The 16,388-nt window shown below is 45.8% G+C and overlaps 2 protein-coding genes across 3 annotated transcripts in view; one reads left to right on the plus strand and one right to left on the minus strand.

The window, feature by feature from the left end:
• Positions 1–510: 510 nt before the first annotated feature.
• Positions 511–1,715, minus strand: LOC149976932 (uncharacterized). The gene is made up of 2 exons (XM_090201614.1): positions 799–1,715; positions 511–589 (listed from the first exon to the last, which is right to left on the minus strand). Exon 1 carries the CDS (start codon positions 1,713–1,715, stop codon positions 810–812), a length of 906 nt encoding a protein of 301 aa, XP_090057740.1. The 3' UTR covers positions 511–589; positions 799–809.
• Positions 1,716–3,095: 1,380 nt separating this feature from the next.
• The window catches only part of LOC110491106 (semaphorin-3ab), a 38,177-nt gene continuing 24,884 nt past the window's right edge, over positions 3,096–16,388 (plus strand). Inside the window, exon 1 of one of the 2 annotated variants that reach the window (XM_036947311.2) lies at positions 3,096–3,714. In XM_036947311.2, the coding sequence (XP_036803206.2) occupies positions 3,615–3,714 (100 nt within the window). In that variant the 5' untranslated portion in view covers positions 3,096–3,614. The remainder of the gene's footprint in view (positions 3,715–16,388) is intronic. The other variant, XM_036947312.2, reaches the window with a different exon arrangement.

The raw sequence follows: 16,388 nt of genomic DNA on the forward strand, positions 1-16,388 counted from the left end.
ATCACTCCAGTGTTAATTTGCTAAATTGCCTAAATTGGCCTATTTATTGCCTACCTCCTCATGCCTTTTGCACACACTGAATATAGACTTTCTTTTTTTCTACTGTGTCATTGACTTGTTTATTGTGTTATTGGCTTGATTATTCCATGTTATTCCATGTGTAACTCTGTGTTCTTGTCTGTGTCACACTGATTTACTTTATCTTGGCCAGGTCGCAGTTGTATTCAATCTCATGTTCAATATTCAATCTCATGCAACGAAACCAAGATAATGCACATCCTGTGCCCAGTCCCAAGACAATGTCGTTTAACCAGTTCTTTATATAGCAGTGCTTTGGATAGGGGTCGTTTTTGGGACATGAGAAGCTGCAACGTTTTTATTATTTTCCAGTCTTGCAGCGACGCACTTCGGTAAATTAATGTAGATGCACTTTGGCTCAAATGGTGTTGGCCACTGAGTGGTCTGAGCCACATGGGGGCGCCAAGACCCTATGATTATCAAAAGGACATTGAGTAGTCGAGACCCATATTTTGAGCACGGAAGTGGTCTGGAGTTGAATTCTTACAAGCGTCTCCTGGCACACCAAAAGCTGAAATATACAAGGACAACAGGAGGTCAGTAAAGGGTAAAGGAGAATTAGCCTAGTTAAAGCAAAATATAACTTGTAATCTTTGGGTCACACTTAACATTACAAGTGATGAACATCCCACAGAAAACTTTGACCATGATTTAAAAATTAAAAACGTCTTTCCTCGTTTTACTCATTCCCATGTCCTTTCAGTTCAGCTCAATATTTACCCTGGCCATTTTCAATGTTGTGATGTTGCCTCTAGAATTGGAATCTTCCTTCTCTCTCTTTTTGAACTTCTTGGCCTCTTTCTTCTGTTCCCTCTCCTCCCACTCCAGCGGTCCTCCAGCTTCTGCCTCTTCTGTTCCCTCTCCTCCCACTCCAGCGGTCCTCCAGCTTCTGCCTCTTCTGTTCCCTCTCCTCCCACTCCAGCGGTCCTCCAGCTTCTGCCTCTTCTGTTCCCTCTCCTCCCACTCCAGCGGTCCTCCAGCTTCTGCCTCTTCTGTTCCCTCTCCTCCCACTCCAGCGGTCCTCCAGCTTCTGCCTCTTCTGTTCCCTCTCCTCCCACTGCAGCGGTCCTCCAGCTTCTGCCTCTTCTGTTCCCTCTCCTCCCACTCCAGCGGTCCTCCAGCTTCTGCCTCTTCTGTTCCCTCTCCTCCCACTCCAGCGGTCCTCCAGCTTCTGCCTCTTCTGTTCCCTCTCCTCCCACTCCAGCGGTCCTCCAGCTTCTGCCTCTTCTGTTCCCTCTCCTCCCACTCCAGCGGTCCTCCAGCTTCTGCCTCTTCTGTTCAGCCTTCAGCAGCTTTGCCTGGTTCCTTTGATTCTGCTCCACAAGTGTGATGTCATACGCCCCCTTGTACATCCTTCTGTCATCTATGTGCTCCTCGTTGTAATAGGTTATCTTAATCCTCTTCTGGTAGCGATCTTTAACCTTTTCGTTCACCCAGCGATTCACCTTCCTTCGCTTGATGTTCCCCTTGGGCTCCACACTTCCTTCCTCCTCTCTGAGGTCCTTCCCCTCCTCCTCATTGGCACTCTCCTCCATCTCCTCAGTCTCAGCAATGAGGCTGGAGTACTTACTGCCATTGGATTCAGCTTCTTTCTCCTCCTCCTCTCTCACTAGGAAGGGCTTTGGGTTCCTCTTCATCTGGTCAATGTAGTTCCTGCATTAGGTTTTGTAGGTCTCAGCCTTGGCCTGGTGTTCAGCGTCCTTAGCCTCCTAGAGGAGCCGCTGCTTGGCCTCTTGGATCTCTTCAAGGGGAATGATCCGTCCCCTGTAGACCACATCTACGCCTACACATTTTCGCTCATCACACTCAATGTCCCGTACCTCACATTGGGTCTCGGCAGCAGCCATCGTGGCGTCTGGAGCTTGATTGTGCTCTGGATCTTGGCTGGATTCGAGAGTTGGGTCATTCTGGGTCTGGAGCCAACAGTCAGGTGTGAGCTCGACCTGGGGCCTCGGCTTGTAGACAATGAGCCTAGGCACGTGCACAGGCACAGCAGGCTCCTTCTTCTTGTTCTCATTCTGTGCCTTCTCCAAATACATCTCTTCCAAGGTTTTCTCCCACCTCTGTCACCTTTCCTCTCCAACTATTCTCTCCTCCTCTTTCATCTTCTACTCCCTAAAATCAGATAAGATAAGTCAATTACTTTATTATCCCTTGGGGAATTTTTGTGTGCAGATCTGTGCATACATTAAAACACATCATAAATCATGGACAGCGACATATCTAAACAATTATAGCTAATAAATACAAGTCTGGTCTTGTCCAGGTTGGTAAGAGTCTCCAGCTGTCTGAGTCTGTCCAACTCCCTCAATCTATCATCCTGCTGTTTCATGGCCAGGTAGGTCTCTTCCTCAGTCATCACAACTATCTCCCTCCTCAGTCTCTCCTGGTTCAAGGCTTTTGTCCTGATCTCACTCTGTTTCTGTAATTCTGAGTTTTACATGCTTTATCAACCATCACGATGCTACAACTAGCTACTACTACTACGGTACAGCTGTACTAATACAACTACTGTATTACTGTATTACTACTACTACTGCTACTGCTACTATTACTACTTCTCCATCTGCTTCTACATCTGCATTGCTTGCTGTTTGGGGATTTAGGCTGGGTTTCTGTATAGCAATTTGTGATACATCGGCTGATGTAAAAAGGGCTTTATAAATATATTTTATTGATTGATACTACTACTACTACTACTACTACTACTACTACTACTACTACTACTACTACTATTACTACTTCTACTAATACTCAGTGGTGGGAAAACTACTCAGTTGTCATACTTCAGTAAAAGTAAAGATAGCTTAATAGAATATTAAAGTCACCCAGCAAAATACTACTTGAGTAAAAGTCTAAAAGTATCTGGTTTTAAATGTACTTAAGTGAAGTGGTAGAAAAAGTAGTTTTATCATACTTAAAAGTAAAAAAGTCAACGCTATACATCAAAGGCCAACAAAAGGACTGTTTGATGCAGCGGAGTGAAAGTGACAAGAAAGCAAGAGGGGGTATAGTGAGAGCGAGAGGGAGAGAAATAAGATGAAAGGCACACCACATAGCAGTTGTCTTATTCCCATTTAAAGTAGGTTTTCCTGCAGCAGTGAAAAAGAGGGAAGTAGTGTGTGTGTTTGTGTATGTAATTTGGGAACTCTTCCCCCGCCTCCTCTTTGCCTATACGGAGGAGAGGAGGACTCACTGACAGAGAGAGAGAGAGAGAGGGACATCAGAGGAGATGAAAAGAGTACAGTGGGAGAGGAATCAAAACTCAACAAGGGGAGAAACCCAGACATAACAGAAAAGATACAACAGAGTGAGAGACGCATGAGACAAGTTACACGAAGAGAAGAGATGAGAGGAGACACATCTGATCAGTAGCTGTTTAGCTGAAGCCAAGTGGGAGTAGTGTGTTTTGTTGGACTAGATTTATCTAGGTATCTTTCCGAGCCCACACACATATACTCGTGAGGAGACACACTTGCCTTCCTCGTGAAGTGTGTGTTGTGCTCAGGACTTTGAGTGTGTGTGAGTGAGAGACCATGTGGCGGTTCGTGACCCTGGTCCTCCTAGGCCACCTGGGGAGCAGTCTGACGGGGGCATGGAGAGCCTCCCAGCCTCGCCTGCAGTTCACCCACTCAGGTAAGACAGAACCCCTCTCTCTCCCATTCACACCCTGCTGTCTCTTTGTTAGTGTGCCTCACGTGCTGTATTTTTGTATAGCTCTCCACGCACTGTGTTGTCTATTTGAATTGTATCCGTTCCTTCTATGTCCCTATAACTGCTTCCCTCATACCATTACATAATAAAGGATCAGCTATGTTTGGAAGAGTATGGCAGTTTTGTGTGAAGATTTGTGTGCATGATTGACAAAGTGCGATTTTGTGTAAAGATGATGTGTGTCGTTGAGAGGGCTAATTTTTGCTTCAAAGAATGTGTATGATTGTATATTCATCTGTCTTCTAACAGATTTTTAGTCTGTGCTCAGTGAGTACTGATTGATATTTGAGCTGCTCCATCTACTCATATCTGATAATGCAACAATAATAAACCCCAGTTGGGAGTGATAGTCTAATCGTAATGGTCTGTACTCACACCATTTAAACACACCCAGACATCACACAGACTCTGTGAAGTACAAATAAGAATCAGATTCAAGGCTGAAAAGGACATGGCCTAGAAAGTACAAAAGGAAATTATGCAGGGAGGAAAGCTAGTATTTCAAAATACTCTCAGGTGGGAATTGTCTCATTAATTTAGTTTAGTCAGAGCTAAAGTGACTCAACACAGAGAGAGGTTTTATTTTCTGCATTTTTGATCTGCTGTATTTCAGTGCTTCATCTGGCTGCTTTTGATGATGTGTACTGCCAGATGTGAATTGTGCTTAATACAAGGTGTTTCAAGGTGGTACTGTGGTCCTGTGCGTTAGAGGGAGAAAGAGTGTGTGTGATAAAGGAATTGCTGGGTGTCAGAGATGTGTGGGTGTGTGAATGTGTGCGTCTGTGCGTCTTTGTCTGGGCGTACATGCATGCGTGTTTCAATCCGATGCAGACAACGACACACAGACAGTGACTCTCAGAGGGAGTACCATGTGCTGGTCATTTCCCTCCCTACCTCCGATGTACGTCTGATAGCCTGACTGCCTTTTCCTCTGCTCTTCACGGGTCAGGGGTGCCTGATTCCAGATCAGATCCTAGAAGACCACATGTGATGGAGCTGGTTTTTAACCCCACCATGGCTGATTACCCCATCAGCTTGGCTGCCTGGTCCCTCTCTCTCCAACCCTCCTAGCCTTAATGACTAAATTATCCCAGTTATTCAGTCAAACTTCACATCAGCCAGCCAGCCAACACTGGAGTTAGACTGCCTGCCACCCCACTTATAATGACTCAATTATCCCAGTCGCTTGTAGACTCTGGGCCTGATTTCCCAAATGATAAATGACAGCTGGAGATTGGGTTTGTGCCCCCCACACACAAAAGGGGCATTTTACTGCTGCAGATTCAGTGAAATGTATAGCGGCACATACAAAAGGCTAATGAAGCAATCTCAGCGGTTAAGCCATGTGAAAACCGCACACAAGCGGGTTATAATAGAGTTGGGGTTTGATGATGCTTGCCGTGTCTGGTTTCCTTTACAGTTCACCTGCTGCTCTTGTGACCTGTGATGGTGTATTATTACCCGGTACAGTGATTGGAGAGGCGGCCATACTGACCTAGACTGGGAGTCATTTCATCATCTAGATGATGACACATTCTCCTTTCACCTGAGGGGAGAATTAGTACCCCTCTTCCTTGGTAGCACCCTTGACAACGGCAGACAGTGGTTTTGCAGCCTTGAAGTAAAGGTGTGCGGTAATACTCAGACAAGGACTCAGGCAATCTGATTATGATTTATATCTATGTATTCAGAAAGGTGAAAGGGCAAGGTGTCCACTTGTGCCTGGTTGAGTTGTGAAAGAATCCAGATGTCGGGGAGTGTGTGTTTGTCCGTTTCCCAGACATCTCCAGTCCTGCCTTTCTAATTGCACAGTAATTGGTGAAGTGATAACCCCATTTCCACAGGAAATGTGCCCCGGTTTCCTCATCTCTCTAGTGGCGCACCGAACTAAGTCTTCCTCCTGGGAACTGTGAGCCAGACAACTCAGCTAAGGGGCTCCCCATGTAGAGACACAGACAGCCTAACTCAGTCACACAAACACACAGACAGACAGACACTCACACCCACACACACACTTTCTCACTTACGCACAGGGGTGGGGGAGGGGGGTGTCATAAAAATAAATAGCATAAATACCAATAATTGTAGTAACCCTGAGTTTATAAACGTAGATATGGACTTTAACACTTCAGCATGGTTTTGTGGCACAGTGCAGAAGGTTGAGTGTTCACAGACCACAACGGATGAGCTCACTCTCCCTACCTGTGTCATTAAACTACAATCAGAGCCGGCTGCAGACAACGATCAGCTAGGGGAAATCTGATTTTCAACATTTTGATGCGATACCGTATTTATAATTATATAAAATATATGCCAGGAATTGTCCAGGTCTCTGTGCCAATGCACCACACACAACCAATAAGAAATGCATAGCTGTATACTGATTCCTTTGAGCGCTTGTAATCACGGTTTACGTTTTCAACACCACAATCAAGTAAAGCATGTCATCTATGTGGACGACTTGGGAGAATGATGATCGGCAGCAGAATGCGCTTCAGTATCAGAAGTAAAAATACAGCCAGACTGGCCTGCTACTGTGCCCTTCTATAATCTGTTCAGAGTCGATCCACAACTGATCCAAATGGAATGAAACACTCAAATAACAGGGTTTTTGCAAGAATTGGCAACTGCTGGACTAATTATTACACGCTAGATCATCTAGATGCAGGCGAAAGTGTGCAAGGTGGTATTGAATATGTCACTGTCACCTCAACCTTTTCGACCTGTGTGCACCTACGTTGGAAACTTTCACTCATAGGCTAGGTTGCAGCAACCTCATGATGGGTATAAGGAACATTTGAGTATCATGTAAACCTAAACCTAAACCTAAACCTAAACCTATCTCTGTTATATTGAACTGGGTGAATGGAATATGAATGACACTCATCCAATATGCTGTAATAGAAATAAGTCCATGCTCATTAAAAAATAATAGTCCTCGTTCATCTTAAATGGCACTGGATCAGCTATACCATATTGCAGATAGAGTGTTGCTTCCATCAATGTCATTTTGTAAATATATACAGTACCAGTCCAAAGTATGGACACACCTACTCATTTAAGGGTTTTTCTTTATTTTTACTATTTTCTACATTGTAGAATAATAGTGAAGACATCAAAACTATGAAATAGAATCCCCCCAAATACAGGTGTGCCAAACTTGTAGCGTCCTACCCAAGAAGACTCAAGGCTGAAATCGCTGCCAAAGGTGCTTCAACAAAGTACTGAGTAAAGGGTCTGAATACTTACAGTACCAGTCAAAAGTTTGGACACACTTACTCATTCAAGGGTTTTTCTTTATTTGAACTATGTCCTACATTGTAGAATAAAACTATGAAATAACACATATGAAATCATGTAGTAACCAAAAAAGTGTTAAACAAATCAAGATATATTTTAGATTTTAGATTCTTCAAAGTAGCTACTGCTTGCCTTGATGACAGCTTTGCACACTCTTGGCATTCTTTCAACCAGCTTCATGAGGAATGCTTTTCCAACAGTCTTGAAGGAGTTCCCACATATGTTATTGATTGATTGACTATGACCTTTCAAATCACCCAGCACTCTTCAGCCATTCCTGAACCTGTAACCAAAAACAAGCTACATATGGACAGTATCAAAACAAATTATCTAATGATTCTGTCTCTTCACAGCAGAATCTGCAGAGCTGGGATGGTTGTATCCCCCATATATACAACATTCTATTGGTTGCAAGAATGTTATATAATAATTTAAATTGGAAAATTCTATGTTTTGAATCCGGCCTGACAGCTATTCCTCTATCTTGTGGACTTATATTGAAAATTGGTGCAGATTCGTACGATTTTGTGTGTGGTATGATTACTATAGTCTATTGCAGATCTGGACAAACAATCCACCTACCACTATTGTCACTATGAATAGATGACAGGATAGACAGTTGACTGGTAATGTGTAGTAAGTAAGATGTAAGATGTATAAATTGAAGGTAAAAGCAGAAGTGTTTATTAGTTTACTCCAATTGGGGGATCGGTGGAAGGGTTTGCGGGGAATAATAATAAAGGTATATTCTTTAAAAAAGTATGTATGTCTATATAGGTATGTGTATGTATATACAGTGCCTTGCGAAAGTGAAGTGTTTATTAGTTTACTCCAATTGGGGGATCGGTGGAAGGGTTTGCGGGGAATAATAATAAAGGTATATTCTTTAAAAAAGTATGTATGTCTATATAGGTATGTGTATGTATATACAGTGCCTTGCGAAAGTATTCGGCCCCCTTGAACTTTGCGACCTTTTGCCACATTTCAGGCTTCAAACATAAAGATATAAAACTGTATTTTTTTGTGAAGAATCAACAACAAGTGGGACACAATCATGAAGTGGAACGACATTTATTGGATATTTCAAACTTTTTTAACAAATCAAAAACTGAAAAATTGGGCGTGCAAAATTATTCAGCCCCTTTACTTTCAGTGCAGCAAACTCTCTCCAGAAGTTCAGTGAGGATCTCTGAATGATCCAATGTTGACCTAAATGACTAATGATGATAAATACAATCCACCTGTGTGTAATCAAGTCTCCATATAAATGCACCTGCACTGTGATAGTCTCAGAGGTCCGTTAAAAGCGCAGAGAGCATCATGAAGAACAAGGAACACACCAGGCAGGTCCGAGATACTGTTGTGAAGAAGTTTAAAGCCGGATTTGGATACAAAAAGATTTCCCAAGCTTTAAACATCCCAAGGAGCACTGTGCAAGCGATAATATTGAAATGGAAGGAGTATCAGACCACTGCAAATCTACCAAGAACTGGCCGTCCCTCTAAACTTTCAGCTCATACAAGGAGAAGACTGATCAGAGATGCAGCCAAGAGGCCCACGATCACTCTGGATGAACTGCAGAGATCTACAGCTGAGGTGGGAGACTCTGTCCATAGGACAACAATCAGTCGTATATTGCACAAATCTGGCCTTTATGGAAGAGTGGCAAGAAGAAAGCCATTTCTTAAAGATATCCATAAAAAGTGTTGTTTAAAGTTTGCCACAAGCCACCTGGGAGACACACCAAACATGTGGAAGAAGGTGCTCTGGTCAGATGAAACCAAAATTGAACTTTTTGGCAACAATGCAAAACGTTATGTTTGGCGTAAAAGCAACACAGCTGAACACACCATCCCCACTGTCAAACATGGTGGTGGCAGCATCATGGTTTGGGCCTGCAAGGAGGAATGGGAAAAAATTTCAGTCTCTCGATGTGCAAAACTGATAGAGACATACCCCAAGCGACTTACAGCTGTAATCGCAGCAAAAGGTGGCGCTACAAAGTATTAACTTAAGGGGGCTGAATAATTTTGCACGCCCAATTTTTCAGTTTCTGATTTGTTAAAGTTTGAAATATCCAATAAATGTCGTTCCACTTCATGATTGTGTCCCACTTGTTGTTAATTCTTCACAAAAAATACAGTTTTATATCTTTATGTTTGAAGCCTGAAATGTGGCAAAAGGTCGCAAAGTTCAAGGGGGCCGAATACTTTCGCAAGGCACTGTACATGCAGACATTACAATGGAATCTCCGAGAAGAGAGAATTTGAGTTTGAGAGCCTTGGATTTCACCAACATTTTCACCAACATTTTCAGTGCACCTGCTAGTTTATCCATCAAATATTTCTAGCTGTTTTTAAAGGGGTACGTAACACTTTAAGATTGAAGAAGATTGTAGTTTTAACACACCACATGTTTTGTGGGCCCCATCGTGCGATTGGCAAAGGAGACAATGTCGTGGCGGGAGAGTATCTTGTTCTTGTGGGTTGTTTCCCTGCAAGCTCCACACAGCAGCTGGCTACAAGAGTGTGCAAAGCTGTCATCAAGGCAAAGTGTGGCTACTTTGAAGAATCTCAAATATAAAATATATTTTGATTTGTTTAACACTTTTTAGGTTACTACACTACTGGTACTGTAGTATCACACTGAATTCTGACAAACAACACTGCATATTGCTTTACACCAGTGTGATTTCCCATGTCATTGACTGAATTCATCTCATAAACAAACATGCTACTTAGAGAGCATATTTTCAGTCTTTTAAGGGGAGCTAGAGGATTGACTAGACTTATCCCACACTTAGTAAGGTCCACTGTAGCCTCTCACCCTCTCATGCAAGAGCATTGTAAATAGAATGCTGACAGCAACCCATAGAAAACAGAGCACATAGCCTATATGACAGAGCATTTAATATCCATGTCAGTAAGTTAGTTATGTCATGTTAAGCTTCATGTGATTTATGCTAAATAAACTCATATGCCTCCTGGAAATACCACCACAATCTCATCTAGTTTGCACTGACATTAACATATCCATATCTACAGTTCTTTCCACAGATTCTCGATTGGATTCAGGTCTGGACTTTGACTTGGCCATTCTAACACCTGGATATGTTTATTTTTGAACCATTCCATTGTAGATTTTGCTTTATGTTTTGGATCATTGTCTTGTTGGAAGACAAATCTCCGTCCCAGTCTCAGGTCTTTTGTAGACTCCATCAGGTTTTCTTCCAGAATGGTCCTGTATTTGGCTCCATCCATCTTCCCATCAATTTTAACCATCTTCCCTGTCCCTGCTGAAGAAAAGCAGGCCCAAACCATGATGCTGCCACCACCATGTTTGACAGTGGGGATGGTGATGCTGTGTTGCTTTTACGCCAAACATAACGTTTTGCATTGTTGCCAAAAAGTTCAATTTTGGTTTCATCTGACCAGAGCACCTTCATGAGCACCACATGTTTGGTGTGTCTCCCAGGTGGCTTGTGGCAAACTTTAAACAACACTTTTTATGGATATCTTTAAGAAATGGCTTTCTTCTTGCCACTCTTCCATAAAGGCCAGATTTGTGCAATATACGACTGATTGTTGTCCTATGGACAGAGTCTCCCACCTCAGCTGTAGATCTCTGCAGTTCATCCAGAGTGATCATGGGCCTCTTTGCTGCATCTCTGATCAGTCTTCTCCTTGTATGAGCTGAAAGTTTAGAGGGACGGCCAAGTCTTGGTAGATTTGCAGTGGTCTGATACTCCTTCCATTTCAATATTATCGCTTGCACAGTGCTCCTTGGATGTTTAAAGCTTGGGAAATCTTTTTGTATCCAAATCCGGCTTTAAACTTCTTCACAACAGTATCTCGGACCTGCCTGGTGTGTTCCTTGTTCTTCATGATGCTCTCTGCGCTTTTAACGGACCTCTGAGACTATCACAGTGCAGGTGCATTTATATGGAGACTTGATTACACACAGGTGGATTGTATTTATCATCATTAGTCATTTAGGTCAACATTGGATCATTCAGAGATCCTCACTGAACTTCTGGAGAGAGTTTGCTGCACTGAAAGTAAAGGGGCTGAATAATTTTGCACGCCCAATTTTTCAGTTTTTGATTTGTTAAAAAAGTTTGAAATATCCAATAAATGTCGTTCCACTTCATGATTGTGTCCCACTTGTTGATTCTTCACAAAAAAATACAGTTTTATATCTTTATGTTTGAAGCCTGAAATGTGGCAAAAGGTCGCAAAGTTCAAGGGGGCCGAATACTTTCGCAAGGCACTGTATGTGTATATGTATGCATGCGTGTATGGATATATATATTTACCCAAAAAATATATATGGGGGATTGGAAATGATGCAGACAATTACATTGATGGAACCAATATTCTTTCCGCAATATTAAGCTGATCCACCCCTAAAAAAATAATAAATAAATACAATATTTTTTAAATACAAAGGTGTAGTACGTAAGGGAAGTACCAAAACACCTTGATAGAGGAGGCGCATGCAAGTAGATTAGGAAATGTGGCTATATGGGACACATTATATAGTAAAATCAGCAAAATGGAGAATGTAAATCAAGGAAAAAACACACTACCCTTCCCTGTGCACAATAAAAAACACACTACCCTTCCCTGTGCACAATAAAAAACACACAACCCTCCCCAAAGCAAAAAAAAAGTTTGTCAACCCTCACCTATATTGGACCAGCCCACCCCAGTAAATGTAGAACTGTCCCTCAGTACCAGTCTGAGGAAAAGAGCCAGCTGTCCAAAAAAGGACTCCAACCACAGTGTGTGTGTTTTCACATTTGTCTCTGTGTGTGTCTGTAATTGCGCTTGTCTGTGTGTGTGCGCGCTTGTTGTGTGCGTGTCTGTGTCTCCTGATGCAGGAATGTTCTTAGCTGTGTCACACGCCATACATTTGCCCTAATCACATATACGCCCATCAGTGGCTCCCATGACTGAGGTTCTCTAATGTCAACTGGCTTGGGTCCTCCTGGTGCCACGCTAACTCACGGTCACTCCCGTCCTACTGGTGCCAAGCTAACTCACGGTCACTCCCGTCCTCCTGGTGCCAAGCTAACTCACGGCATCCACATTCACACAGGACAAGAGGAAGAGAGGGTGAAGGGTATGCAGAGACTCGCCCCAGAAATGCCACAGATATCAGGGGAAGTGTGAGGATTGTAGCATGATGGCATGGGGGCAGAGAGGATGGGGCGAATGGGCTGTGAAAATCTGTCAAACGTTTTCCTTGATTTAGATTGACAGGGTCAAGGTCTTAAGGACATTGCTGTCTCCTTCAGCTTGTCTGAGGATGTCTGCACTCTGCAGTAGAGGTCTTCACAGATCGAACCCGAAGACCCGACCTACCACCAGAGCGGCTGATAGACCTGAATGGACCCAACCACGGCTCTGCATAGCTTCTAGCATATTTATTTAATGCTAATAAGGTGAATTCATTGACTTATAGAAGGCCTAGCCAACATATAAAGACATATTTCTTCATCAGAAGAGCAACTTGTGTAATGGTCCTGTGTATGTCTATGTAGAGAGTCAGGCGCAGGACAGCAGATATGAGTAATCAACGTACTTTACTCAAAATATACAAAATACAAAGCAATATAGCGAGCCCACAATAACGGACTGATGTACAACGAACAATCACTCACAAACAAACATGGGGAATAGAGGGTTAAATAATAAACAAGTAACTGGGTGAGTGAAATCAGGTGTGTAAGACAAAGACAAAACAAATGGAAAATGAAAAGTGGATCGGCGATGGCTAGAAGGTCGGTGACATCGACCGCCGAACTCCGCCCGAACAAGGAGAGGGACCGACTTCAGCGGAAGTCGTGACAGTATCTCCCCCCTTGATACGCAGCTCCAGCAGCGACGACCCTGAGGACGAGGTGCAGGGCGATCCGGATGGATACGGTGGAACTCCCGCAGCAACGAAGGGTCCAAGACGTCCTCCACCGGCCCCTAGCATCTCTCCTCCGGACCGTACCCCTCCCACTCCACGAGGTACTGAAGGCCCCTCGCCCGACGCCTTGAGTCCAGTATGGCTCAAGTCCAGGATGGCTCGAACAGCATATGCCGGGGACCCCTCGAGGGGGCGGAGGAACCTCCTGCACCTCAGACTCCTGGAGTGGACCGCCACCACCGGCCTGAGGAGAGACACATGGAACGAGGGATTAATACGGTAATCTGGGGGAAGCTGTAAACTGTTGCATACCTCGTTCAGTCTCTTCAGGACATTAAATGGCCCCACAAACCGCGGGCCCAGCTTCCGGCAGGGCAGGTAGAGGGGCAGGTTTCGGGTCGAGAGCCAGACCCGGTCCCCCGGTGCAAACACCAGGGCCTCGCTGCGGTGGCGGTTGGCGCTCGCCTTTTGCCGCCTCACAGCCCGTTGTAGGTGCACATGGGCGGCGTCCCAGGTCTCCTCCGAGCGCTTAAACCATTCGTCCACCGCAGGAGCTTCGATCTGGCTCTGATGCCAAGGTTCCAGAACCGGCTGATACTCCAGTACGCACTGGAAAGGAGAGAGGTTAGTGGAGGAGTGTCAGAGTGAGTTATGGGCCATCTCTGCCCATTGGATGAACTCCGCCCACTCCCCCGGCCGGTCCTGGCAATGTGACCGCAGAAATAATACCCACATCCTGGTTTACTCTTTCCACCTGCCCGTTACTCTGGGTGAAAACCTGAGGTGAGGCTGACCGAGACCCCCAGACGTTCCATGAACGCTCTCCAGACCCTGGATGTGAACTGGGGACCCCGATCAGAAACTATGTCCTCAGGCACCCCGTAGTGCCGGAAGACGTGTGTGAACAGGGCCTCCGCAGTCTGTAGGGCCGTCGGGAGAACGGGCAAAGGGAGGAGATGGCAGGACTTAGAAAACCGATCCACAATGACCAGGATCGTGGTGTTGCCCTGTGAGGGAGGAAGATCTGGCAGGAAGTCCACCGACAGGTGCGACCACGGCCGTTGTGGAAGGGGTAGGGGTTGTAACTTCCCTCTGGGCAGGTGCCTGGGAGCCTTGCACTGGGCGCACACCAAGCAGGAGGAAACATAAACCCTCACGGCCAAGGTGGACCACCAGTACTTCCCATTAAGGCAACGCACTGTCCGACCGATGCCAGGATGACCAGAGGAGGGTGATGTGTGGGCCCAATAGATCAAACGGTCGCGGACAGCAGACGGAACGTACAGGCGCACAGCTGGACACTGGGGGGGAGTGGGCTCTGTGCGTGACGCCCGCTCGATGTCCGCGTCCAGCTCCCACACCACCGGTGCCACCAGGCAAGAGGCCGGAAGAATGGTATTGTGATCCATGGACTGCTCCTCTGTGTCATACATCCGGGACAGTGCATATGCCTTAGCGTTCTGGGAACCTGGTCTGTAGAACAGAGTGAAAACAAAACGGGTAAAGAACATGGCCCACCTTGCCTGGCGAGGGTTCAGTCTCCTCGCCGCCCGGATGTACTCCAGAGTGCTGTGGTCAGTCCAGATGAGGAAAGGGTGTTTAGCCCCCTCAAACCAATGTCTCCACACCTTCAAAGCCTTGACAACAGCCAACAGCTCCCGGTCCCACACATCATAGTTTTGCTCCGCCGGGCTAAGCCTCTTCGAAAAGAAAGCACAGGGGCGGAGCTTTGGTGGCATGCCTGAGCGCTGAGTGAGCATGGCTCCTATCCCAGCCTCGGATGCGTCCACCTCCACTATGAACGCCAAAGAGTGATCCGGATGAGCAGCACGGGAGCTGAGGTAAACAGGGCCTTCAGGTGACCAGAAGCCCTGTCCGCCTCACCCGACCCCTGCAGCCGCACCGGTCCCCCTTTCAGCAGTGAAGTAATGGGAGCTGCTACCTGACCAAAACCCCGGATAAACCTCTGGTTTGGCAAACCCTAGAAACCGCTACACTTCCTTTACCGTGGTGGGAGTTGGCCAATTATGCACAGCTGAAATGCGGTCACTCTCCATCTCCACCCCTGAAGTGGAAATGCGGTACCCTAGGAAGGAGACGGACTGTTGGAAGAACAGACATTTCTCAGCCTTGACGTACAGGTCATGCTCCAACAGTCGACCAAGCACCCACCAGGAACACATGCTCGGTGCGCGTAGCGGAATATATCAGAATGTTGTCAATATACACCACTACACCCTGCCGGTACAGAAAATCTCGTCAACAAAGGCCGGGAAAAGTGATGGAGCATTCATCAACCCGTACGTTATGATGAGGTACTCATAGTGCCCCGAGGTGGTACTAAATGCCGTCTTCCACTCGTCCTGCTCCCGGATACGCACCAGGTTATAAGCGCTCCTGAGATCCAATTTTGTGAAGAAGTGCGCCCCGTGCATTGACTTGATCGCACTGGCGATGAGAGGCAGCGGGTAGCTGTACCTCACAGTGATCTGATTGATACCCTGATAGTCAATACAAGGCGCAGACCTCCATCCTTGTTCTTCACAAAAAAGAAACTTGAGGAGGCAGGTGAAGTGGAGGGCCGAATGTATCCCTGCCCCAGGCATTTGGAGACATCTGTTTCCATAGCCGCCGTCTCCTCCTGTGACAGAGGATACACGTGACTCCTGGGAAGTGCTGCATCTACCAGGAGATTTATTGCACAATCCCCCCGTCGATGGGGCGGTAATTGAATCGCCATCTTCTTACAGAAGGCGAGAGCCAAATCGGCATATTCTGAGGGGATGCGCACGGTGGAGACCTGGTCTGGACTTTCCACCATATTCGCACCAATGGAAAACCCTACACACCTCCCTGAGCACTCTCGTGACCGCCCTCTGTTGCCACGAAATAGTGGGGTCATGACAGGCCACCCAGGGTAGGGCCAGCACCACAGGAAATGCAGGAGAATCAATAAGGAAGAGACTGATTCTTTCCTTGTGACCCTCCTGCGTAACCATGTCTAGTGGAATGGTGGCCTCCCTAATCAGTCCTGACCCTAATGGTCGACTATCTAGGGCATGCACAGGGAAGGGCATATCCACAGGAACAATGGGGATCCCTAAACTATGGGCAAATGAACGATCATTAAAATTCCCAGCTGTGCCTGAATCTACGAGAGCCTTATGCTGGGAATGTGTGGAAAACCCAGGAAAATTAATAAACACATATACTGTATGTTAGCAACAGGGGGCTCTGGGTGAGCCTGGTGCCGACTCACCTGGGGTGACACGATAGTGCCCTGCCTGCTTCCTCGACTCCCTGAGGAACCCCACCAGCACCGACAGGCAGTGTGCCCTCTGCGGCCACAGATGGTGCAGGGACTGGCCCCTCCTCCG

Source organism: Oncorhynchus mykiss, chromosome 16 (assembly GCF_057628025.1).
Source record: "Oncorhynchus mykiss isolate SJ-2025 chromosome 16, ASM5762802v1, whole genome shotgun sequence".
NCBI classification, from domain to species: domain Eukaryota; kingdom Metazoa; phylum Chordata; class Actinopteri; order Salmoniformes; family Salmonidae; genus Oncorhynchus; species Oncorhynchus mykiss.